The sequence below is a fragment of the Anguilla anguilla genome, chromosome 15 (assembly GCF_013347855.1).
Source record: "Anguilla anguilla isolate fAngAng1 chromosome 15, fAngAng1.pri, whole genome shotgun sequence".
Taxonomy (NCBI): domain Eukaryota; kingdom Metazoa; phylum Chordata; class Actinopteri; order Anguilliformes; family Anguillidae; genus Anguilla; species Anguilla anguilla.
This window is the reverse complement of record NC_049215.1, coordinates 34470475-34495290: the sequence shown is the minus strand read 5'-3', so window position 1 is coordinate 34495290 and position 24816 is coordinate 34470475. Positions and strand designations below refer to the sequence as shown.

The 24816-nt window shown below is 48.4% G+C and overlaps 2 protein-coding genes across 9 annotated transcripts in view; one reads left to right on the top strand and one right to left on the bottom strand.

Annotated features, from left to right (window-relative positions):
• fam117ba (family with sequence similarity 117 member Ba) overlaps positions 1-4398 on the top strand; it is a 35523-nt gene extending 31125 nt beyond the window's left edge. Inside the window, exon 9 of the mRNA XM_035394348.1 lies at positions 659-4398. Within this exon, the coding sequence (XP_035250239.1) occupies positions 659-935 (277 nt within the window). The 3' untranslated portion in view covers positions 936-4398. The remainder of the gene's footprint in view (positions 1-658) is intronic.
• A 3140-nt stretch (positions 4399-7538) lies between these two features.
• Positions 7539-24640, bottom strand: ical1 (islet cell autoantigen 1-like). 8 transcript variants are annotated; one of them, XM_035392525.1, is made up of 17 exons: positions 24300-24539; positions 23884-23959; positions 23453-23494; positions 23304-23341; positions 22906-23077; positions 21375-21447; positions 21096-21219; positions 20375-20573; positions 17979-18104; positions 17091-17189; positions 16644-16729; positions 15053-15102; positions 14692-14760; positions 12671-12877; positions 11433-11732; positions 11118-11219; positions 7539-7743 (listed from the first exon to the last, which is right to left on the bottom strand). In XM_035392525.1, the coding sequence occupies exons 4-17, from the start codon at positions 23315-23317 to the stop codon at positions 7628-7630; spliced, it is 1737 nt and encodes a 578-aa protein (XP_035248416.1). In that variant the 5' UTR covers positions 23318-23341; positions 23453-23494; positions 23884-23959; positions 24300-24539; the 3' UTR covers positions 7539-7627. The 8 variants fall into 8 exon arrangements, with proteins under 8 accessions (XP_035248416.1, XP_035248421.1, XP_035248415.1 ...); XM_035392530.1 differs by having other exon boundaries at positions 23304-23336; XM_035392524.1 differs by lacking the exons at positions 23884-23959; positions 24300-24539 and adding an exon at positions 24546-24640.
• Positions 24641-24816: the final 176 nt, after the last annotated feature.

Sequence of the window (24816 nt, the reverse complement as noted above, 5' to 3'; positions counted from 1 at the left end):
CCTGTTTTGGGGGGGATGGGTTGATTGGCTCCAGTTTTGGGGGGGATGGGGATGATTGGCTCCTGTTTTGGGGGGGAAGGGGATGATTGGCTCCTGTTTTGGGGGGGAAGGGGATGATTGGCTCCTGTTTTGGGGGGGATGGGGATGATTGGCTCCTGTTTTGGGGGGGAAGGGGATGATTGGCTCCTGTTTTGGGGGGGAAGGGGATGATTGGCTCCTGTTTTTTGGGGGAAGGGGATGATTGGCTCCTGTTTTTTGGGGGAAGGGGATGATTGGCTCCTGTTTTGGGGGGGAAGGGGATGATTGGCTCCTGTTTTGGGGGGGATGGGTTGATTGGCTGCAGTTTTGGGGGGGATGGGGATGATTGGCTCCTGTTTTTTGGGGGGGGTGGGATGATTGGCTCCAGTTTTGGGGGGGGTGGGATGATTGGCTCCTGTTTTTTTGGGGGGGGTGTTTGGCTTTGCTCTTGTCCTCCTGTGATCACTGTTTCTCTGGATGTGTTCATGTCGTTCAGAGCACTGGCTCGTTTGTATTTTTCTGGGGGTTTTTTTCCTTTTCTCCACATATTGAAAGTTTTTGAGTTTCAGCTTTAAGTTATGTTTGAGTTTCTCACGTTGTTTTGTCTCCTCTGTCCCCTCCCTTTCCCCCCCCCCGCCAGGACGAGGCCGCTGCAGGAGGTTCCGCAGTTCCTCTGTCCCGACAGGAACAAGGTCAACTTCATCCCCAAGAGCGGCTCTGCGTTCTGCCTGGTCAGCATCCTCAAGCCCCTGCTCCCTACGCCGGAGCGCCCCCTGAAGGGCTCGGGCGGTATGGCAGTGCGCAGCCTGTCTCCCTCCCTGGCGCTGGAGCAGGAGCAGCGGGTGGTAACCCGGGGAACCAGCACCACCAATCAGCAGCCCAGCCTCCCGAGACACCTGGAGGAGCCCGAGAGCTAGAGCTCAGCAGAGCCCCCTGTGGACAAACCAAGAAACTGCACCTTTTCAAAATGCCTAAATTCTTTTTAACCAAACCAAGCACCGATTCAAAACCAAGAAACTGCGCCTTTTCAAAATGCCCAAATTCTTTTTGACCAAACCAAGCCAACCCATTCAAAATTCAAAACTCTTTTTTTTCTTCTTCTTTTATTTTTACAAGACTGTTTGGGAATCACTTTCTTTTGATTATCTGTCTGAAAACAAAGAAACAAGCCTGACAAGCATTTGCTATGCAGCTTTTTTGTTTGTCCAAAAAAAAGAAGCAGCGAGCGGAAAAGGGTGTTGGCTGGGGTAGGGTGGGGCGTCGTGGGCCCCCATCCGTAGCATTGTGTTGAAGTCCGGCCCAGCTCTTTCCACCCCCACCCCCCCCCCCCCATCCCTGGCGTCTGCAGTGCTTTGGAAAATGCGCAGGTAGGAGGGGCCTCACTGGAAGCTCCGCCCTCTTCCTCACAGGTACAGGGAGTGGAGCGCACCTGTGCATCCAGGCAGGGGCTGCCTGTGCTTCTCAAACGTTTTACCATGGAGCCTTTTTAAACAAAAACAAAAAAAAGTGCTTTCTTTTCTGAGTCAAGGAGGGTTTAACTTATGAGGACGTGACTTTTTTTTGGAGTTGGCTGCGAGACCAAGAAGCCTGGGTTTAAGACACGCCCGAGGTTGATGAAGGTCTCTTCTGATTGGGTTTCCGTAGTAACTGCCCCCCCCCAGGGACCTCTGAGGCTCCGCCCCCCCCCCCACACCCGGTCATTCAGGCTGGAGGTGGTACTGTAGCTCCTCCAAGATCCCTGGGTCCAAAAACAGACGTGAGGAAAGAGGAAACAAACTAACGTGCCTGCCGTTAGAAGCTGGCCTGGTTTCGCCCCCTGCGCCTGTCGGTGGTGTTCTTAACGGTAGTGTGTTTAACGGAAGATTCCCCCGTCGTCAGAAACAGAGTTGTGAACAGAGTTGTGAAAATATGTAGAAAATGGAAAAAGAAAAAAAAAAAAAGAATGTGTCTGTGCTTTTGTGTGTCTGACGCGCGGCTCGTGTCCTTGTTGTGGAGTGACGTGTGACTGCGGGGCTTGTGATTGGAGCAGAAAGGTCTTGTCGGCTGAATTGGAACACGTTTTGATCCAGAACGAACTCTCGGTGGTGGAAGGAACAGCGGTGTGACGAGGCCTTGGTTCGCCAGACCGCGTGGAGAAGAGTAGAAAAAACGCTAAAATGGCGGTCGGACAGAAGGGGCACTGTGTCGCTTTGACGGGCAGGACACGGGGTGGAGGGACGACGAGTAGAATGCTTCTCCGTAGGGTTCCATCAAAGGGAAAATGTACATTAGATTTCACTGCAGCGGAATTAAAGCATAGCCTCTCATCAGCCTGTAGGGGTTACATTTAAAATGGAAGTACTCGTGACCCTTATTATTCTCGACCTGAAGATCTCCAGACACACACACAGGCGCCTAAATTCCTCTGTGTTTTAATGTGATTCCGTCTGCCTCGTTCTCGACATCGGTGGTGTTGGCTGAAAGAGGGAAAGGGTCTTGGAGCATGGCAGTGGGATGGCAGTGGGATGGCAGTGGGAATGGCAAGGGGATGGCAGTGGGATGGCAGGGGGATGGCAGGGGGATGGCAGCAACTCGAAAGGAATTTATTTTACTGACCAAAATGCGGCGGGGAAGAAACCCGCTCTATAAAGAGAGTGTGTGGCGCCTTGCGGCTCTAACCCTTCGTCTGTAATCGCGTCTGTGATCGCGGTTCTAACCCGCGTCTGTAATCGCGTCTGTAATCGCGGTTCTAACCCGCGTCTGTAATCGCGTCTGTAATGCTGAGTTTTAACGTGTCCGTTGGAAGAGGGCGAGGAGCGGTCTCCAGCCCCACAGGCCTGCTCCTCACAGTGTCACAGTGCCGACCGCCATTACCGCTCCTGACCGGGGGGATAAGGCTCCATCCTTCAGAGTTCATCCTTTCATCCCTTCAGAGTTCATCCTTTCATTCCTTTAGAGTTCATCCTTTCATTCCTGAAGTTCATCCTTTCATATCCTTCAAATTTCATCCTTTCATTCCATTAGAGTTCATCCTTTCATTCCTTGTTTTCCCTTTTAATTTATCTTATCTTATCTTTATATTTTTATTTATTTGTTTGTTTGCTTGCTTGTGTTTTGTTATGTTGTAAGACTCTTTTCAGAGGTCATTCCACAGATGGCACAAACAACTGCTTTGACCCCCCTGCACATTAAGGAAGGTCTCCCCCCCCTCAACCCTAACCCTAACTGCCCGCCCCCCACCCCCGAGGCTGATCATCGGGGAGGGCGCAGAAAAGCCTCAGACACCCCAGCCTGCAGGGAGGAGAGTGCCCCCCCCCCAGCGTTGTGTCACCATGGTGACTGCAGTGTCAGAGCGGTGAGCTTACACTGCTGGTTTTACCGTAGGAAAGTTCCGGAACGTCGGCTCCACTGCGGGGGGGGGGGCGTGTTATGGGCGCACCCCCTCGAGCGACGCCCGGGTGCTCCTGAGCTGCAGAAAGGGAGGCGGCCATTTTGAAGACGGGCCTGTGCCTGGTTCGGCTCGCCCTGCGTACGGAAACGAGATTTTCACTTCGTACCTCGTCTTAACGTAGATCCTAAGTTTATGCTTTTTAAAAAAAAATACATTTTAGGGCGTGGTTCACAACGCTGGTTTGCATTTTTATTAGTTTCTTTTTCCCTTGTATTATCATTATTATGGTTTTTACTGTTATTACGGTATTATGTTGAGCATTAAGGACTCAGTTTTGTACTTGAATATTCCGGCACTTTCCCACCCCTGGCCCCCCAGCTTTAGATCAGCTTAATGAGGCTTCTGGTTTTACCCTAGTATCTCTCCTCTCTTAACACAAACGCAAACCGATATCTAAAAAGTCCAATTTCTTTTCAATTTACAACATATGACTGCTTATGTAGTTCTGTACTCAGGAATGTAAAAAAAAAAAAAGAAGAAAAACATTAAAAAGTACAAAAAAAATCTTGCAAGTGTATATGTACTATACTTAGAGTATATCCACTGCATCTATAGCTACTTTTGAGTATATATTTATATAGATGAATTTACTGTATCTTACTCAGACAGGGCCGTTCTTTGGATGTTTTGTTAAGGTAATGGCCTGTGTGTCCCCCCCCCCCCCCACCCCCTCTGTACAATTAGATGTTAACTCTGTACAGTAGACAGGAATGAGCGTACGACAGCGTCTGAGACGGAATTGTGTAGCGATGCTTCAATCTGGGTCACGAACACGAGCATTTGATTGGACACAAAAGTTTGATTAAACAACAGCTGGATCATTATTATATTTGGACTTTTAATTAGTCCCCCCCCCCCGTATTTTATTTTTCAGTTCTCTTCCTCTCTGGCGTGAGTGAGCCAAGGCTGTCTATACATGAAAATAATAAAATTGCACTTGCTCCAAATCATACATGTGGTCTCTGCTTCGAGTGTTCAACTCCTCTTTTAATGTTTTACTCCCTGAAGTTTTCTTTTCTCTGAATTTGGAAAGCCCGATTATGATTGCAGGCCTGTCTCTGCTACCTTCTTGCTAAAAGCCAGCAGCCCCTACGATCAAGGGCCTTTCCTGGCTGTAGAGAGAGGGACACTGCTGAAGGAGGTTGCTGCCTTTGGGATGAAAGCCAGGGAGCACTGGTCATTAAAGATCTCAAAACCGCATCAGAACAGGGACTTAGCCCCACTGCCCTTTGCCCAGATTCCTAATGCCCAGAAACTTCCCAGATTCTAATCTGGCGTTTGTAGTTCATGGTGGTTCTTCCAGAAGCACGTTCCAGAAGAGGCACCAAAAAAAGCGTTTCGTTTGGAGGTTGTTCAGCTTCAGTGGACCTGGAACACCACTGATATTGCATGATTACAGTCTTGGGACCGGACTGACCGAAAAGGAGCTGTTGGCGGGGCGGGGCGGGGCGGGGCGGGGCAGGGGGCGCCCACAGATTAATTTAGCAAAAAACAGTCCTTGCCAACCAGTCCAAGTCACAGCAAAGCTCTTGTATCAGTAAAATCTAAACCAGAAAGGCAAAACCAACACAGTCATATAATTTCAGGGACAATCAACAGAAGTATTTCATAAAGAAGGATTCAAAATCATCTAAACAAAAAAAATTGATTAAAAGTTTGTAAGTTTATTTCAGAAGTTCACAACTATTACCAAAGCAATATTTTTCTTTTTGCAAATGGAGTTTTCATAATTTCAACTTCCTGCTTAGCAAAGTTCAGAAATTGAGCAAACACAACCATGACATTCAATATTGAAATAAAAGGCATAGGTGTAAAACATTTAAAGCATGGTGTGACTGAAATACATTCTTTTCGGTATAATATCTACTCCAGGGCCAAATCCAATCACAATCGGACCCATTTGTTAATTAAATATTGCAGATTGATTGCAAACCGATCCAGTTCCAGCTGACACAAATGTGCAGGGTTCCCTTTGACTACCTAAAGGAAATCTGTACTGTTAACATATTTACATATTCTTACCCTCACAACCACATCGACATTAATATTAAAAACTCCTGTTACAAGGAAAAGCATATTTGTGTTTCAAAAATGTCACAGCAAAATGTTAGTATGGGGAGGGGGGTGTCCTGAGCATGCTCAAGTAGTGTTTTTTTTTTTTTTTTACTTTTTTTTTTGTATGAAAATGAGGAAATTGTGCTTTGACCAAAACATGGACAGGCAGGTTATCAGCACTCAAGCAACACCCCCTCATTTTCTGAGCAGCTCAAAGTTAAAAACAAAAACAAAAAAAACAAAACAAAAAATAAAACAACCCTGTGGTGACCGTGGAGGGGTTACCCCTGCTCTCCTTATGACTGACATCAGTTCAGAGTGCTGATGGGGCAGCCGCTTCACTTCAACAGCACCCTGCTGCACACTGACACCGGTTCCTATGGGTTCTAGTCACCGGTTCTTACGGGTTCTAGTCACCGGTTCCTGTAGGTTCTAGTAAACAACTTGGTCCCACAATGATAAAAAAAAAAGGTGAAAAAAAAATTCCATTCCATATTGTGCACTTCCATTCACAAAATCACATTTGCCCATTTTAGAGAGTTGGGCATTGGGGGTGGGGGGGCAGTGGGAGCACGGTTTAAGGATCAATGTAAATGTAGTACAGCTGGTAAGGTGTTCAGTCTCTGGATTTGTTACAAACACCAGACACCATTTTGGTGCTTCTTGGAGTGTCAGTTGTACATAAATATCAGGACATTCCTAACAATACTTTAAATCAGGGGTGTCAAACTCCACGGGAGGGCCACAGTGTCGTCTTCTGTTATTGGTGGTTTCCTTTCAATCAGCAGCCAATCAAGGCCTTGAGACAAGGGGCAAGGACTCTTAAGCCAATCAGTGACTTAAATTAATCACTTGTGCTAAAACGCATGAAAAAACAGTTGACACCATGGCAGTTTGACACCCCTGCTTTAAATACTATATAGAGATGTATTACTTCTTTTACCAAGGTTACATATTGTCCACAATAGTGCATAATAAAAAATGTTTGTCAGTTTCAATTCCACAACCAAGTATCTCCAGAACAGAGCATATGCTGCAAAAAAGAAAAAGAAGAAGCCCCCTGTTCCTCTGCCACTCAAAACACTTTTCTAATCATATGATGATTAAATTCACAGGAGTGGGAATCGGTTTAATATCATTTACGAAAAACCCAAAATCAAACACCAATATTTACTTTGCATATTTGAACCCTCTCCTCCTATTACCTAAACACACGCAAAAAAAAAAACAACGAATAAATACAGCATGTATGAATGTTATATTTTCAGTTCAAAACTCAAAACCCGGCACATGCAGAGAGTGGAAAAATCACACGATCCAGAACATTCCAGAACACTCTGTGACACCCAGGATTCCGAATTCTCAGCCTGAATGAATGTGACATTGATAGTCATAGTCAGCATTGGGATAGTCAGTCCATGGTAAAATTTACTCTTTGGGAAAAGATTCTGATATGCACGCACCCATTAAATCGCTCCATCGTTCGTCCTCTGCCTGATCGATTGTTGTGCCGTTCGTTTAATTGCATCAGTTTGCAGGAGTGAGAAAGTGAGACGATGTTCAGCTAACCCGTTTCCCCCCAAAAAGAAATCTAAAGTTCTAAAAAAAGTTCTAGTGCACATTCTTAGAAGACAAAACACCAGGAAAAAAAAAACTAATAATGTGATTTTTTTTTAACCTCCCGGTGACCTGACTGCAGAAGCGATGATGTAGCTACAAAAAAAAAAAGAAGCAATCTGCAAATTTACGCCCAAGTATACTGCTAATAATAATAATAATAATAATAATAATAATAATAATAATAATAATGTCGCACAATCGTTACAGAGTTATAATAGAGTGTTCCGGAGTATTAATACATTTCCGTGGCCGAAGAGAATATCTGCCCTGATCTGCCCTGCATTGCTCCCTTAAACCTGGCCAACCAGAACTCAGTGTGGAGAGAGTGAGAACGAGAGAGAGAGAGAGAGAGAGACAGAGAGAGAGAGAATGAGAGAGCATGAGAGAGAAAGAGAGAGCGAGAGAGAAAGAGAGAGCGAGAGAGAGAGAGCGAGAGAGAGAGTGAAAAAAACACGAACAGGGACAGACGCTGCTCTTCCGCAGGCCTGCCCCACAGCGCCCCCCTCAGGCGTTGAGCAGCTCGTCGTCAGAGCGGCCGATGGCGTCGGGGTTGGAGAGGGGGTCCAGGTCGGCGAAGAGGTTGAACCAGGCGGACATGTCCCGCGCGGGTCCAGAGGGGGCTGCAGAGGGAGGAACCGTCAGGCTGAGAGACGGTGCAGACCACGGGCACAGAGCACCCAGCATACAGCACAGAGCACCGAGCACAGAGCACCCAGCATACAGCACAGCATGCAGCACAGAGCACTGAGCACCCAGCATACAGCACAGAGCACCGAGCACAGAGCATACAGCACAGCATACAACACAGAGCACCGAGCACAGAGCATACAGCATACAGCACAAAGCCTTGAGCATACATCATACAGCACTGAGCACAGAGCTCACAGCACAGATCACACAGCACTCGGCACGAGCATACAGCACAAGGCACAGAGCACACAGCACAGAGCATACAGCACACAGCACCGAGCATACAGCACAAGGCACAGAGCATACATCATGCAGCACAGACCACACAGCACAGAACTCACAGCACAGATCACACAGCACAAGGCACAGAGCATACAGCATACAGCACAGAGCTCACAGCACATAGCACATGTGAACAGGGTTTGGGACTTCACACACACCAGGCTGAATGCACACACCGGCCCATGCCTGGGAACAGCCTAGCATGTAAAATATAGCCTACTGCTGCAAAGAGAATGCCTGCGTCACTGACTTACTGCAGATGCCTCAAGGAGAAGATGGGCCAGATACATCAGCGTTTGTCAAAGTGTCTACAGTTATATTCCTTATAAACGAAGGTTGCGTACATTAGCGTTGTAGAACTTCGAGTCCAGGACTTGGACATAAACATTTTACTTGCTCCCAGCATTAAAATAGATTCAAGTATGTGCACGTCTACAATCGACATATAAATAAGTATGTGATTAAAATGGTTTTAAAATATTACATCGCAATGGACCATTTCCAATGGGAATATTCCCTGATAAAGCCAATACGCATCACCGTCAGTGACGTAGGACGTTTGATCAATGATAGCGTCAGCGCGAATTTTGTCTCCACAAAATGTTTGCTAATTATACCACGGAGGAGATAAAAAGTCGACTTTGTGCAACGTTTGTAAGCGTTAAATGGAGAAGAAACGTGGAACGACGTCAAACTCTGGTCCCTGGTCCACATGCATCCTAAGAGGTAGGCTAAATCAGTTTGAATTTCAATTAACGTTACGTGATCTAGCTATGCAAGTTAGCCAAGCCAGCTAACGTTACAGTGGCAACCCCTTAGCCTTGCTAACCCCGTCAGTCTTGATTTATTCATTGTCTGTGTAGCGAAAGTTTGACGAGTCAACTCGTTAGAAAAGCGTGTCTACTTCTGTAGGCTGGCCAACCAACAATTTTATTTCCGCAAAAAATGACAAATATTACGAACAAACGTGTTGTGCACAATACTCGTCATTAGTTTTAACTTGACATTGCGAAAAATTCCAGCAGGCTGTAAGAAAAACGAACAACCCTTAACGTCACTCGGTGTTCAGTTATTTAGACTGGTCGGGTTCTGAAACATTGGTCCCCGTGCAAGTTAACAACGGCTCTTCTTGTACGAGTTTACAAGCTCTACATCGTTGACCGAGTCTGTCCTTTTTACCGTCTCATTAAATGTTTTTTTTTTTATTCAGCAATGGATTGGGTCTTATTAAAGTTCCTGGTCCTCTTTCTGTGTGTTGTGTTGTTATATAGAAAGTGTCTCATGGACGTCTGCAACTAAAAGCACTTGCTTTAACTAACACACATGCCCCGTTCATATTGACAGTGCTATACATTCCTATCATTGAAAAAGAAGGATAGACTTTGGATTCAGTGACCCTTTTTCTTATTTTGTAATATCAAATTAGCATTTTACATAATTGATAGAAGGAGCTGTTAAATGTGCCTTCATTCTTGGTTCAAACTTGAGCACTATCCACTTGGACTTGTTTTGGACCGGTGATTGTGACTTGATCTTGAACTTTGACTTAAGTACTGGGGTCTGTATCACAAAGAAGGATTACTGATTTAGCTGGATAACAGCTCTGAGTAAAACCCAGAACCCTCCCAAATTTGAAACAGGAACTGAAGTAAAAAGAGCTGTTTCAGGTTTTACTTAGTGCAGTTATCCAGCTAAGTCAGTAATCCTGCTTTGTGCTACAGGTCTCTGTTGGTTGGACTACAGCAGTGGTATGTGTTCTGTGTAGAAATAACCTATCACTGAAGTCACTGACCCACGCCACCTAGTGAAGGTTCAGTGGAACAGCAGCCCACAGAAAGGCTGTATGCGTGCACCGCACAGTAACACACAGCTAACCAGCCAGACGCGCCATTGGTTTTTACCAACCAACCAAAAGCGTTTTCAAGATCGGGCAGTTCTCCCCAAGAGCACCATTCCTCCTATAGACAAGTCTGTTGACATAAGGAGCCGGACTAAGGGTAGAGAATGACAGCACCAAGCTGTTCCTGTCACTGCAGGGATATAACCGCGAATCGGCCTTGAACGTGGATGCACCAAGTCCGCGGAAAATCGCATCGCAAAAGAGAGCGAGAATTCTGGCTGGGTCAGAACACGGGAGGACTCGTACAGAGCTTAGAGAGGAAGGGCTGTGTGGTTTTTAAAGAGGTGCATGATTGAGGCGGTAGGGGGGGTGAAAGGCTTCTGAAACTAACGGTGCAGTCATGCACGCAGCCCCGTCAGGGTGCTTATCAAAGCCTCCGCAGACGGTCACACGGCAGACAGTGGGGGGGGGGGGGGGTCCTGTCCAAACAGGCACATTTTTTCCCAGAGGCTCCCTGCCACAGAGTAAAGCCAGCTGAGACGGCTCATCTCATAACCGTCACAACGATCACAGCTTCCCTGGAAAAGTGCGCCGTCATCAGAGAAACAATCACAGCCCCCAAAAGTGCGGAGTCACACAGAACCTATCAGAGCCTCCCACCAAAACTACAGTCACACAGAACCTATCAGAGCCTCCCAAAAGTGCAGTCACACAGAAACACTCACAGCCTCCTTCCAAAACTACAATCACACAGAAACAATCACAGCCCCCAAAAGTGCACAGTCACACAGAAACTTGCTGCCACCCTCCAAAACTACTGTCACACAGAAACGCACAGCCTCCCACCAAAACTACAGTCACACAGAAACACTCACAGCCTCCTTCCAAAACTACAATCACACAGAAACAATCACAGCCCCCAAAAGTGCACAGTCACACAGAAACGCACAGCCTCCCACCAAAACTACAGTCACACACAAACGCACAGCCTCCCACCAAAACTACAGTCACACACAAACGCACAGCCTCCCACCAAAACTACAGTCACACAGAAACAGTCACAGCCCCCCAAAAGCCCTGTCATCACAGAAACTATCACTTAACTAACTTAACTCGATCCTCTCTACGGTGCACGTGCACACAAACACACAGATCCACGTCTCCCCATTAGAGAGCTCTCACCATTGGCTGTAGTCTTGGGAGCACCCTGAGTGGGCGGAGCCTGGTCAGGAGCCTGTGGGCCTTGCAGGGGCGGAGCCTGAAACATGGGCGGGGTTGCCCAACCTGAAAAAATAAGGACAGCAAAATAATTTCAGGGGAGGTTATGAAACTCCTTTAACACAACAATCAATATGGACATCCAGACACTAGACAGTGCCCCTTCCATTTGAATGTGAATATGGGACCCCTATAACCACATTGAGTGCTACGCTACAGCATGTACAGTGGCAGAGAACTCCTCCGACCACCAGGGGGCAGCCTGCCGCAGTCACAGACCTGTGGAGCTGAGGCTCTGGTCCAGCAGCTGGGAGGGCAGGAAGCCGGAGGAGCCGGTGGGGTGAGAGGGGGAGAGGGCAGGGGCGCCGGCGGCCGCGGCGGCAGGGGGCGGGGCCGTCGGGGGCTCGAAGCAGCCGAAAGCGTCCTGCCACTCGCGGCTGAACTCGTTGCTCCCCGAGGGGCCCGGGCTCAGGATGTCCTGCAGGAAGGACAGGTCCCCCTTCGTCATCATCATCTCTCCATCCTCATCCTCCTCCCGCTGCTTCTGCTGAGGAGGATCCAGCAGCAGGTCTGTGGCCACTGCAGGGCGGGAGAGAGAGAGAGAGGGAGAGAGAGTGTGACCGCAAGATGGAGAGAGAAGGAGGGAGGGAGCGAGAGAGTGTGTGACCGCAAGATGGAGAGAGAGGGAGAGTGAGCATGAGCACAAGACGGAGAGAGAGCAAGCGCAAAACGGAGAGAGACAGCGAGATGGGGGAGACAGTGAGGGAGGAGAGAGAGAGAGAGAGAGAGAGAGAGAGAGAGAATGCAAGACCGAGGGAGAGAGAGCACAAGACTGAGAGAACGAGAGAGATAGAATCTTAATTTATCCACCTATTTGGCAGACTCCCTCACCCACAGTGACCTACAGGGAAGACTAGGTCACACATTGAAAATGAGCAAAGTTAACCTGTAGCACACAACTGTCTACAGAGGAAGCACAGTGCCGTCTCCTAACGGCGAAAACACAGACCCCAGTGAGCCACTCCAGCACAAACCAGGACAATACGCAGAGAGTGGAGCAGGAACAGGATGTGACATAAGGACAGGGGCACAGCTCTGAGCAGAGAGGCGGTCTGTAAGAGCCCAATTCAGTCGGGTCCAGCGACAGGACGGCAAGAGCAGGAGAGGAGAGGGGTGCTGCCCGTCAGGAAGGAGGAGACAGGCGTGCAGTCAGGTCCAGGGGAGGAACAATCAGGCCAACGCCTCTACAGAATAGAGGTGAATCTGCATGCCTGTACAGTATAGAGGTGAATCTGCATGCCTGTACAGTATAGAGGTGAAACTGCAGCACTGTACAGTATAGAGGTGAATCTGCATGCCTGTACAGTATAGAGGTGAATCTGCAGCCCTGTACAGTATAGAGGTGAATCTGCATGCCTGTACAGTATAGAGGTGAATCTGCATGCCTGGACAGTATAGATGTGAATCAGGGAGGGGCTCTGAATCTCTGGACAGTGTAGAATGGCAGGCAGTTTTACCCAGCCCAGGGGACTCTATGGGTGTGGGCTCCTCTGGTGGTGGGGTGCTGTTGAACCACATGAGGCCAGCAGGTGGTGCTGTGGGCTCAGGCTCAGGGAGGGTGTTAGGCAGAGGTGGCTGATGGGATTGAACCCCTGGAGGGTCAGGGAGCAGGAGGTCGTCGTCTGTGTCGAGGGCACTGAGGGAGCCAGTCAGCTCACACAGGGCTGGATCACACACGGGGTGAACATTAACACTGTGTGTATACTCACACACACACACGCACACACACACTCACACACACACACACACACACACACACACACTATACACACACACACACACACACACACACACTATACACACACACACACACACACACACACACACACTATACACACACACACACACACTATACACACACACACACACACACACTATACACACACACACACACACACACACACACTATACACACACACACACACACACACACACTATACACACACACACACACACACACTATAAACACACACACACACACACACACACACTATACACACACACACACACACTATACACACACACACACACACACACACACACTATACACACACACACACACACTCACACACACACTATACACACACACACACACACGCACACGCACACTATACACACACGCACACGCACACAGACACAGACACACACTCACACACACTATACACACACACACACACACACACACTCACACACACACTATACACACACACACGCACACGCACACAGACACACGCACACAGACACACACGCACACAGACACACGCATGTACACACAAGCATACTCACACACGCGCACATGCATATGCACACAAGCATACACACACATGCATGCATGTACACACAAGCATACTCATACACATGCATGTGCACACAAGCATACTCTCACACTTGCATACACGTGCACGCACACACACATGCATGTACACACAAGCATACTCACACACGTGCATGTACACACAAGCATACTCACACGTGCATGTACACACATGCACACACACATGCATGTACACACAAGCATACTCCCACACGCAAACACACATGCATGAACACACAAGCATACTCACACACGTGCATGTACACACATGCATGCATGTACACAAGCATACTCACACACGTGCATGTACACACACGCATGCATGTACACACAACCATACTCACACAGCGCACACAAAGGCATGCACGCACACGCACGGACATGCACACAGGTTATATAGTGCTAAACCACAAGGTGGCAGCATAGGCTAATCTGGCTGGAGCGAGTAACTTTGGAGCAGAAATGATTACTTCCCTGTTTGTAGTTGTTTGTTAAACAGTATTTATGTTTAGTGCCTCTCACAGAAATGCGGGGAATTGAACCACACGCTTGCATCGCGTCACAGAACATGCACTGCGCATTTTGCTACACAAGCGCGTGAGAAACGCCCCATTGCGTTGCTTGTTGCATCGCTGCGATCGTTCCTTGTGTAGAGTGTGCATGAGGCCTTACACGTGCACAGTCCATTCCAATTCAGTTCAGACAGTAAAGTAAAAAATGTTATAAATTTAATTCCTCAGTAGTAAAAGTGGCAGCAGTGTTCTATACGCACATATGCACAAACACCCACACATACGCACACTCACACTCACACTCACACACACAGAATCATCGGACGGATGCACACACAAACACACACTATACACTTATACTCACACTCACACTCACACAGAATCATCGGACGGATGCACACACACACACAAACACACACTATACACTTATACTCACACTCACACGTACACACGCACGCACACTCGCATGTACACCCACACGCATGCACGCACATACGCATGCACGCACGCACGGACATGCACACGCACACTCACACCCACACACACACACACACACACACACACACACACACAGGCAGTGAATAACGTTGAGCTGACAGGTCCTGCGTGACTCCTGCAGGGTTCATCATCAGCATGGTGCTGCAGTACTCACCGGAGTCCAGACTGGCACACAGGGAGCCGTCGCTGTCCCGGCTCTGCACCTCCGCTCCGAGGGCGGAGCCTGCAGACAGAGCCACGCCCACAAGCACAGATCGGCATTTCACACCGCTGCAGTTTGGAGCTTTACAGTACAGTGATGCATTTCTGCCTGCCCACACCCAGAGGAGCCACCCGACCACCTCCACAAAATTCCCCAGCAGTTCCTAATGAGCATGCAAACTATGAGCTGGCCAAAAAAGCAGATTACTGTACAGCCCCAGTAGTGCTGTCAAATTAGACATGATCAACCGACAGGATTTCTTTTTTTTATTTTTTAAAAAGGCATGAAATGTAGGCTTTTAAATCCAACATACCCGCATCTGAGACCGAGTTGCCAGGTTTGTCTTCGTCCAGGGATATCAACCTAAGGGAAAACCGGAAACACTTGTGATAGCTGTTTCTTTCGTCTACTGCGTTCATCTTCCCGGAGACGTGGCTGAAAAGGTGGTGGTGGGGGGTGGAGATGGAGATGAGGTGTGCAATGGAAAATGTTGCCAGATGCCAATTGGGCTACTTAAACCTTTTTTTTTATTTTTAATTTTTATGTTATTGTGCGGGGGAAAATGGCTTTGGGCAGGTTCAGTGTTTTCAGATCTGGCAACACTAGCAATGGGCGTAACAGCCTGCAGAGGAGATAGACCCCCCCCCCCCCCAAACTCCCCCCCCAGGCCTGGTAACAACACTGACACTGCAGCTGCCTTAAATGCCATAGCATTACTAACCCACTGGAATAAAATCCCTGGGGCTGTGCGCACTGCAAGGTTAATTCATGCTGACTGCTCAGGTGTGTCTGTGTGCATGAGAGGCCATTTACTCTACAGCCTCAACCAGAAGGCCTAGTTTGGCCTGATACTCGGGTGACAGTCGATTCAGGTTTCTGTTGGGAATGAGGGTGTGTGTGCCTGAGAAGGACTGTCTGTTTCTCTTGGGAACAGGTGAGAGTGTGTGTGTCTGTAAAGGAAAGTTAGTTTCTGTTGGGAATGAGTGTGTGTGTGTGTGCGCGCGCGCATGTGTGTGTCTGTAAAGGACAGTCTGTTTCTGTTGGGAATGAATGTGTGTCTGTGAAGGACAGTCCGTTTAGTTGGGGGTGAGTGTCTGTGAAGGACACTCACCGTTGGGGGTGAGTGTCTGTGTGTGTCTGTGAAGGACGGTCCGTTCCCATTGGGGGTGAGTGTCTGTGTGTGTCTGTGAAGGACAGTCAGTTTCCGTTGTGGATGAGTGTCTGTGAAGGACAGTCCGTTTTCGTTGGGGTGAGTGTCTGTGTGTCTGTGAAGGACAGTTCGTTTCCGTTGGGGGTGAGTGTCTGTGTGTGTCTGTGAAGGACAGTCCGTTTCCGTTGGGGGTGAGTGTCTGTGAAGGACAGTCCGTTTCCGTTAGGGGCATGTGTCTGTGAAGGACAGTCCGTTTCCGTTGGGGGTGTGTGTCTGTGAAGGACAGTCCGTTTCCGTTGGGGGTGAGTGTCTGTGAAGGACAGTCCGTTTCCGTTGGGGGTGTGTGTCTGTGAAGGACAGTCCGTTTCCGTTGGGGGTGTGTGTCTGTGAAGGACAGTCCGTTTCCGTTGGGGGTGTGTGTCTGTGAAGGACAGCCCGTTTCCGTTGGGGGTGAGTGTCTGTGTGTGTCTGTGAAGGACAGTCCGTTTCCGTTGGGGGTGAGTGTCTGTGAAGGACAGTCCGTTTCCGCTGGGGGTGTGTGTCTGTGAAGGACAGCCCGTTTCCGTTGGGGGTGAGTGTCTGTGTGTGTCTGTGAAGGACAGCCCGTTTCCGTTGGGGGTGAGTGTCTGTGAAGGACAGCCCGTTTCCGTTGGGGGTGAGTGTCTGTGAAGGACAGCCCGTTTCCGTTGGGGGTGAGTGTCTGTGAAGGACAGTCCGTTTCCGTTGGGGGTGAAAGGGGCAGCAGTTGGCTCACTTGTCGGAGCGGGTCTCAGCGGCGCTCTCCTGGCTCTTCTCCTGAGCCCTCCCCTCGGCCAGCTGCTCTAGGGGGTCCCGCAGCTCCTGACAGGAGACGCAGACCAGAGAAACTACATTTCCCATCAAGCACAAAATAGCCCCACCTCACAACAAACACACACAAACTACATTTCCCATCAAAAACAAAAACAGCCCAACCTCACAATGTAGACACGTGCAGTGCACAGGGAATTATACTACACTTAAAAAAAGCCAAACACGATGTTTAGTGCACTCATTCACAAGCACACTCACACACACACACAAACGCTATACACACACACACATCAACGTTGACACCTTGAGTGTGGTGAACCGATTAACACACTTACGCACTCACACTCACACACGCGCGCACACACACACACACACACACACACACACTCACACACATCAGTGCCGGCACCTTGAGTGTGGTGAACTGGTATGGCACGTAGCCCTGGAAGGCCACGTGGATGCCGGACATCATGTGAGCGGTCTTCTCCCAGAAGTGCAGGAGGGTGGTCTGTGAAGGGCGGGGCAAGCAGATAGCATAGGCTAGGTCAGCATAATGTTTACTGTGTGAACTGGACTTAATGTGTTCATGGCTGTGCATAACTGTACAAAATGAGTATTGTACCTTATCGGACCTGTGTTTTGTAGTTGTTCCAATGACCTTTGGTATGCACTTACTGTACGTCGCTTTGGATAAAAGCGTCTGCCAAATAAATGTAATGTAATGTAACGTAGATATCAGCCCTCCGTGTCAACACGGACTAGCACACAGTCCAGCAGCATGCAAACCATTTACACAGCCAAAGCCTGCAGAGGCTCACCAGCTCTCTGAGTGGGGGAAGGGACAGGGACGATAAATTTGGGACAGACCTGGTAGGTGGTGAGGTAGAGGGACAGTACTTTTGGGACAGACCTGGTAGGTGGTGAGGTATCAGGACAGTAAATTTGGGACAGACTTGGTAGATGGTGAGGTAGAAAAACAGTAAATTTGGGATGGACCTGGTAGGTGGTGAGCGAGTAGGACAGTAAATTTGAGACAGACCTGGTAGGTGGTGAGGTAGAGGGACTGTAATTTTGGGACAGACCTGGTAGGTGGTGTAGTATCAGAACAGTAAATTTGGGACAGACCTGGTAGGTGGTGTAGTATCAGAACAGTAAATTTGGGACAGACCTGGTAGGTGGTGTAGTATCAGAACAGTAAATTTGGGACAGACCTGGTAGGTGGTGTAGTATCAGAACAGTAAATTTGGGACAGACCTGGTAGGTGGTGAGCGAGTGGGACAGTAAATTTGGGACAGACCTGATACGTGGTGAGTGAGTGGGACAGCATGTTGCAGCGGCTGGCCCCCAGCATGTCCACCTTCTGGCACACGTCGTTCTTCAGCTTCTCAAACTGGCCCTTAGTGTTCCGCACCTGTGCCTGTACCTGGAGATGACCACCGTGATCATGAATGAGCTGTGCTACCTGTGTTTCTCCTGGTGTTCCAAGCCACACAGTGCAGAGAGTAACAGCAGGAAATCATGCTTTAACATGCACACGGACTTACACGCACAACTAGTTTGTCATGTGACCCAGTCAGGTGACACAGGCTTGAAATAGTTTTCAAGGATCAAGTCAAGCTTGACAAAACTCCATCTATGGTATCATAACGAATACATGGTGACCATTTGACCTTACTAGATGTGTGTGTAATAGAAAAAAATCTAAATATTTAATATCTTAAATATTTAACGTTTATTTATAACTGTAAACTTGCATAGGCGTTGTATATTCTCTGTTGAAAAGTGAATTTCTCTTTGCAGAAACGTAAATCTGCTTTTTCACAGCTTCGACACGGCGCTTCAGGTTTGGGTACGACTGGAAGCCGGCTGATTACACAGTCGCAGAGACACTTCAGGGTCTCTATGGAACTCTTCCTGTTTTCCCTGGAGGAGGGCTGAGATAATGGTGTTTTCCCTGTGAGAGAGCAAACATTGTGTGTGCACTGAGGCGCGCACAGGCTTCAATGCCCCCCCCCCAAAAAAAAAGAACTAGCTTTCTTTTCCAAGCAGCATTTTGCAGTTTCAAGATTATAAGGAAAGGGGGCCTATCCTGGTTTTTGTTGCTTAAAGCGTTTCTGTACAAGTATAACTGCGAGACAAGATGGCGGACGTATCACAGGAAATTACCCACAATCCACCTCGATTAATGCTTGGTTCCAGCCCAAAAAAAAAAAAAAAAAAAAAAAAAGCACAATGCAACGGATAAGGGTGTAGAATTTCTCCATCCTGCCATAGAATTTTCACAGATGACGCAGCTGCTTGGTCGTGCTGTTTGGAAATGTGGGCAAACTGCTCCATCTCCCAGTGAAAAAGCCGCATGGATTTTAGCTGTCACAGACAAGAGCAGCTGTGCTTCAAATAACATGTATAAAAACCAAAAAAACAAAAAGTAAGAAGTAACATGGTGCCTCGCTGAAGTAGCCTATATCTCTCATTTTGCCTGAGACTTTCGCAGGCACGGGTCCCAAGCTTGTTCCAGAAACTTTCTGTCAGTTCTTTTAAACATCTCAGAAAGAGAGATTATTAACATCGTTAAAATATGAAAACGGTGAAGGAAGGGAAGAGGTGGAGGAATGGAAGGTTTTGAGGCAGACCCAGGAGCCAAGCAGTGCCGTCAGGCGATGAGGTGGCCACCTTCACTTTGTCCAGAAGGCATTCATATTTAATGAGCCCCATTTATATTTTAATGGGGGAGCAGGGTTCATGCTCTGACAGAGGCCACCAGGACACACTGTTAAACCGGCTTCTGCAGAGTCCTAAACGCTGTAAAACTTTCAGTAATGTACGTTGTCTTTTATCTAAGCAAAAGCAGACACAAGATAGTGCACAATAAATTATTTCTTTTTTAAATCTGCAATTTTGTTGTCACCACTTAGGACAGTTAGCAGATGCCCGCACCACAGACATCCAGACCAGACTAAATGAATCTGTGGCATTCTCTAGTTGAGCGTGTTACATTGGATACAGTTTCGCAGAGATTGAAAGTGAGATTGTTTTGAGCTCCCAACATTTGAGACCTGATAGTTACTGTGTGAAAGGTGCCTCCATGGAAACCCTGCCTGGGGCTCGAACAAAGAGTGAGACTATCAGCCGGCCCTCTGACTCATCCACCCGCCATACCCCCCCCATGGTCCGCCACCACCTGCCATACCCCCCCACGGTCCGCCACCGTGAGCCTAATGTGTGTGCGTGGGGTTGCGGGTTTTATACCACCACTGTGCCCCCAAATGCTCAAAGAGAACGGGCCTAAACTCTTCCTCCAGGGGGGGTGGGGGGTGGGGGTGGTGTGACAGCAGGGTAGTCACAGCAGATCTGTGTTCTCTGGTCTCATCTGCCTTTCCTTTCTTCAGCTGCACACAGGGCCCATTCACCCCAGCCACCACAGAGTGAAGCAGAGCCCACCTGAGAGCCGCGCGGCGGCCATTTTGTGCCGAAGTGCTCACCGCACATCACACACCGCGCAGATGGGAGAGGGAGGTAAGGACCTATTCAGCAAATGAACCCAGGGCGACGGGGAGAGGGCGAGGCTGGGAACTGGGCCAGGACACTGGGGTTGGGGAACATTCCGGCACTTCACGACAAGCGTGAGTCTCTGCCAAAATCCGCCCCCCCCCCTCCCCCCCCTCCCCCGTTCGCTCAGCCCCTCCCGCTGACCTTGCGGAACTTCTCCAGCTGCTTGTACGTGTCGGGGTCCAGCTCCTGGGACACGTCCTTCATCCAGAGCAGGGCGCCCCGGTACTCCGTGCGAGACCTCTCCATGCGCCCCACCGTCAGCAGGGTGTCCGTGATGGCCCGCCGCCGAAACGTCTCCATCTCCTGCTCCAGGCGCTGCAGGGGGGCGCAGAGCGCCAGTCTGGGGCGGGGCGGGGCGGGGCAGGGGGGCGGAGTCGGGTTTAACAGGGACACAGTCAGGAGAGAGAGAGAGAGACACAGGCCTCTCCAGACAGCACAGATGACAGAACATTCTGAAGAGTGATGGCTATCAGTGCCAAACATAACAAGCACCACAGTCTCATCTGGCCAGAGTATGAAATTAAATGAGCCAAATCATGGTAAAATTTGGATTGTGGCTGGTAAGATTTTCTACTCTAGAAAGCCACTTGGACAGGTAGCCGACCAGGTTGTGTTATATTGTAAAATTAATGTGGCAGGTAAAATGTTGAAAATGGCTGGTGATTTTTACAATCCACAAGCCACTCTTGCCACTGGCGTGAAAAAAGTTGATTTCATGCCCTGATTCTGGCTCTGACTGAGGGGCTGAGGCTCTGAGACTGGGGAGGAGGGGTTAGGGTTAGGGTTAGGGTTAGGATAGAGAGATAGAGGAGGAGGAGGAGGAAGAGGTTGGAGGATGGGGAGGAAGAGGTGGAGGCGATACCTCTGCTTGGCGGAGGTGCACAGGGCCCTGCTGGTGGCGTCCATCATGTTTCCCGCCTTGGTCTTGTCGTGCTCCGCCTGGAAGCGCAGGAAGAGCCCGAGCTCGTTCTCCTCCTGGGACAGATCTGTGTGGGGGGGGGGGGGGGGACCACGGCAGAGACAGCGCAGTTAGGACCCCCACCCCACGCACGGGACACCCCCTCCCCCCACGCACGGGACCCCCTTGCGCTGGCCTGTCCGTCAGGGCCTCTCAGACCCCGCCCCCTCACGCCGTACTCACGCGTGATTCGCTCCTGGTACTTCTCCACCACTTTCAGCAGCTCGGTGCACGTGGCCTGCACTGATCGGAAAAACTGTGGAGAGAGAGAGAGAGAAAGACAAAATAAACAATTTTTAAAAAGAGAGAAACCGTCGTTAACAAAACCTACGCTTTCAATTCTCATCCTCAAACCTGCTTTCATTTAATAAATAAAACCATACGCCTCCCTTTACAGCACCACCAAAAATCTGAAATCTACAGAGCACAGAAAAAAAATTAATATTATTTAAACATAAACCCTGACCCCGCCTAACTCAATATTCCAACGCTTCCTCCATTTCTTCCACGGCTGCACACAGAACATTGTGCCAAAATTTCTGTGTTTACTCTTACATAAGAAGTAGGCTATAAATACTTAAGTATACATAAGCTATTTATAAGTGAATATAAATGAACCACGCTACATTGACGGTCATCTTAGAAACTGCTGAGTCAGCAGGACTGGGCCGGTCTGGAGAGCGCAGTCATAAACAGCACGAGCATCGCCCTCCACAGAGAAGCCGTTTCACTGCCCACTGGAGTGTGAGAGTGAGGAGCTTCTACGTGCACTACCACTACACAAACACGCGCTTGCACACACACACACACACACACACACATGCACGCACACACCCACGCATACATGCTCACACACACACACTATACACACACACACACACATGCACGCACACACCCACGCATACATGCTCACACACACACACTATACACGCATGCACACACACCTATGCACGTGTGCAAACACACACACACAAATACCCAAACAAGCGCGCGCACACACACACAGACCCACGCGTGCATGCACACACAGACACACACACATGCACACAAACACAGCACACACACACACTAAGCTGCGTTTATTCCAGTAAGTGACAATGCAACCCCTTTACCAAAACGCTGCTAAACACACCCAGTCTTTCATAACTTCCCTCACTAGCAGCCAAAAGAGAGAGTGTGTGTGTGTGAGAGTGTGAGTGTGTGAGAGAGAGAGAGAGATTGTGTGTGTCTGTGTGAGAGAGAGAGAGACTGTGTGTGTGTGTGTGTGTGTGTGTGTAAACTGGCTGAGAACACAAGCACAGTTATAAAATGACAGTTGGAGGAAGCCAGTAGCGCAGTGTCATGTTGACTCTGATTCACAGAGATGACCTCCGACCTCTGTGACCCAGCAACCCAGCCGTTACTCAGCGAAGTCTGTCGGAAAATGCGCCAAACACACACCGTCTAAGCAAATACGCCATGCAAAGCCCAGGGATGGCAGTTTGAATGAGCAGCTCTTTAAGTGGCCAATATGAAAAATGTACGTATGTCACCCTGAATAAGAAGTTCTGTCAAGCAAATAATTTAGGACGAAGTCCCTGAAACATTATCTACCGTAATGCAGCAGAACCTGAAGTCTGTTCCAAAAACGTGTGACTGCTCCAGAATTCCAGTTTTATTCCAGTGCATTTCTTTGAATAAATGTCTAACGTTTTGTGATCAGGCGTTAGCACACCTCAAGCTTAGCATCCAGGTCCGCGTCAGACGCCACCACATACTCGTCCTCCTTCTTGCCCGTCGCTTTAATCAGAACCTGTTTGGTCTTCCAGAATTTCTTCTGCATTCGGGCCATGACCGAGCTGTCGTCGCCTAGCACCGCCCGGCCACTGAACATATCTCCGGAGAACCTGGGATGGTAAAAGAGGTGGTCTGAGGACAGAGACGGCTCACCGCGGCTTTAATACAGGCCCACAGTATCCAGTCTGCCAATTCAGTATTTTACAGCTGAACACATTACATCACATTACATTACATTATAGACATTTAGCAGACGCTCTTATCCAGAGCAACGTACAACAAGTGCATAGGTTTCATGATGTAGAGGCGCAAAAGAAACACTAGAGTGAAGCCTACCCGTAACTGTCCATTTTCTATGCCGCTGTCTTTCAGGTCTGTGAGGGGGACAGCATGCACGTGTTAAGCGTAGCCTACACAGTATTTAAAATATAATAGATCCGTTCGGAACATGCGAGTCATTTCAGAATAAATAAATAAAAACTTACCTTTTTAAAAAGGCAGTTGAAGTTTGCTACATCTCGGTATACCTAGGTAGTGAAAGACATTACTGGACTCCGCGTGTTTTTTTAACAACAACACATCAAATTACATTAATGATTACAGGAATAGCCCCGTGCCTATTTAAAGCAATACTTGCGAATAATGTGTGTTACGTTTGTTCAAATTAACTATAGAGCAGCGCCGTGTCCACAAGCGAAGAAGTAACTAGCAGGAATAAGGTGGAAAACGGAAAAGGTGACAGCTGTTTGTCCGACTCATTCAGAAGCAGCCAATTGAATTATCTTTTCTCTAGCTAATTGCCTAATGCAACGTTAATAAAGACAGTGTCACAAGATAATATAAACGTTAGTTGCCAACACATACATTTTTCAAAATGCACCGTGTCCGGAAGACAATGCGCCCTACCCCTACCTACCAAGAGAAACCTAACCAAATAGCGAGCTTTAACTCCAACGATGATCCAGTCGAGGAGACCGCCACGATAATTTAGCCTTATGATGAAAAAAAAACATATTCTGCATAAAATTACTTTAACCCTTGCACAGTTTTCAAGAGGTATCTATTTAGCAAGTGAAGGTCATGTTCTTTTTTTTTTTTTTTACAACCTGCTATCAAGTGCCTAACATCTGCGTTTCACACCGACTGCAATTCTGACATAAGATCTCCGTGCAGAACACCTGCTCTATTTTAGCTGTCCATGAAGTTGAACAGGAAAAGGACTGCTTTCTCCGGTTAGGAGTTAGAGACGAGCGAACAGCCAAGCAAGCTAGTCGAATTACGCGTTAAAACGTTACGTTTCATCATAACAATAGCCAGCTAGCTACTTCTTACCGATACAAAAAAAGATGTGACTCAGTCCCGGAGTCGCTAGGTCTACGTGTACGCCAGCCCTATCAGATTATATGTCCACATTGAATTTCCACGGTATAAGGTCTGCACAAGGACAAAATTCCTATTTATTCCTCCCATTTTTCACCCGTCTCACGTGTAAACCACTCCTGTCAACCTCGTTAATTAGCACTGAAGAACGTTAGCTACTGTATGCATTATTCCATCGCTGACAGCTGGCTACATTACCTTTCCGCGCTGCCAATAGTGGAGGATACGGTCGCTTTTATCCACGGCTTTATTGGGAAAAACAGGATGTGAAGCTGCGGTTCATCCGCGCCGCTAGGTGTCGCTGCACCGACAGCGAATTCAAAGGAGGAGAGCACATCTGTGGGAGCGAGCGTTTGGTTCACTTATTTGGTGAAAAATTGTTGACATCCGCCGTTTGTTGAATTTTACCATAAGCGGCCCTCATAAAAGTCTAATTTGGATTCCTTGTGTGAAAAATGTGTCAAAAATG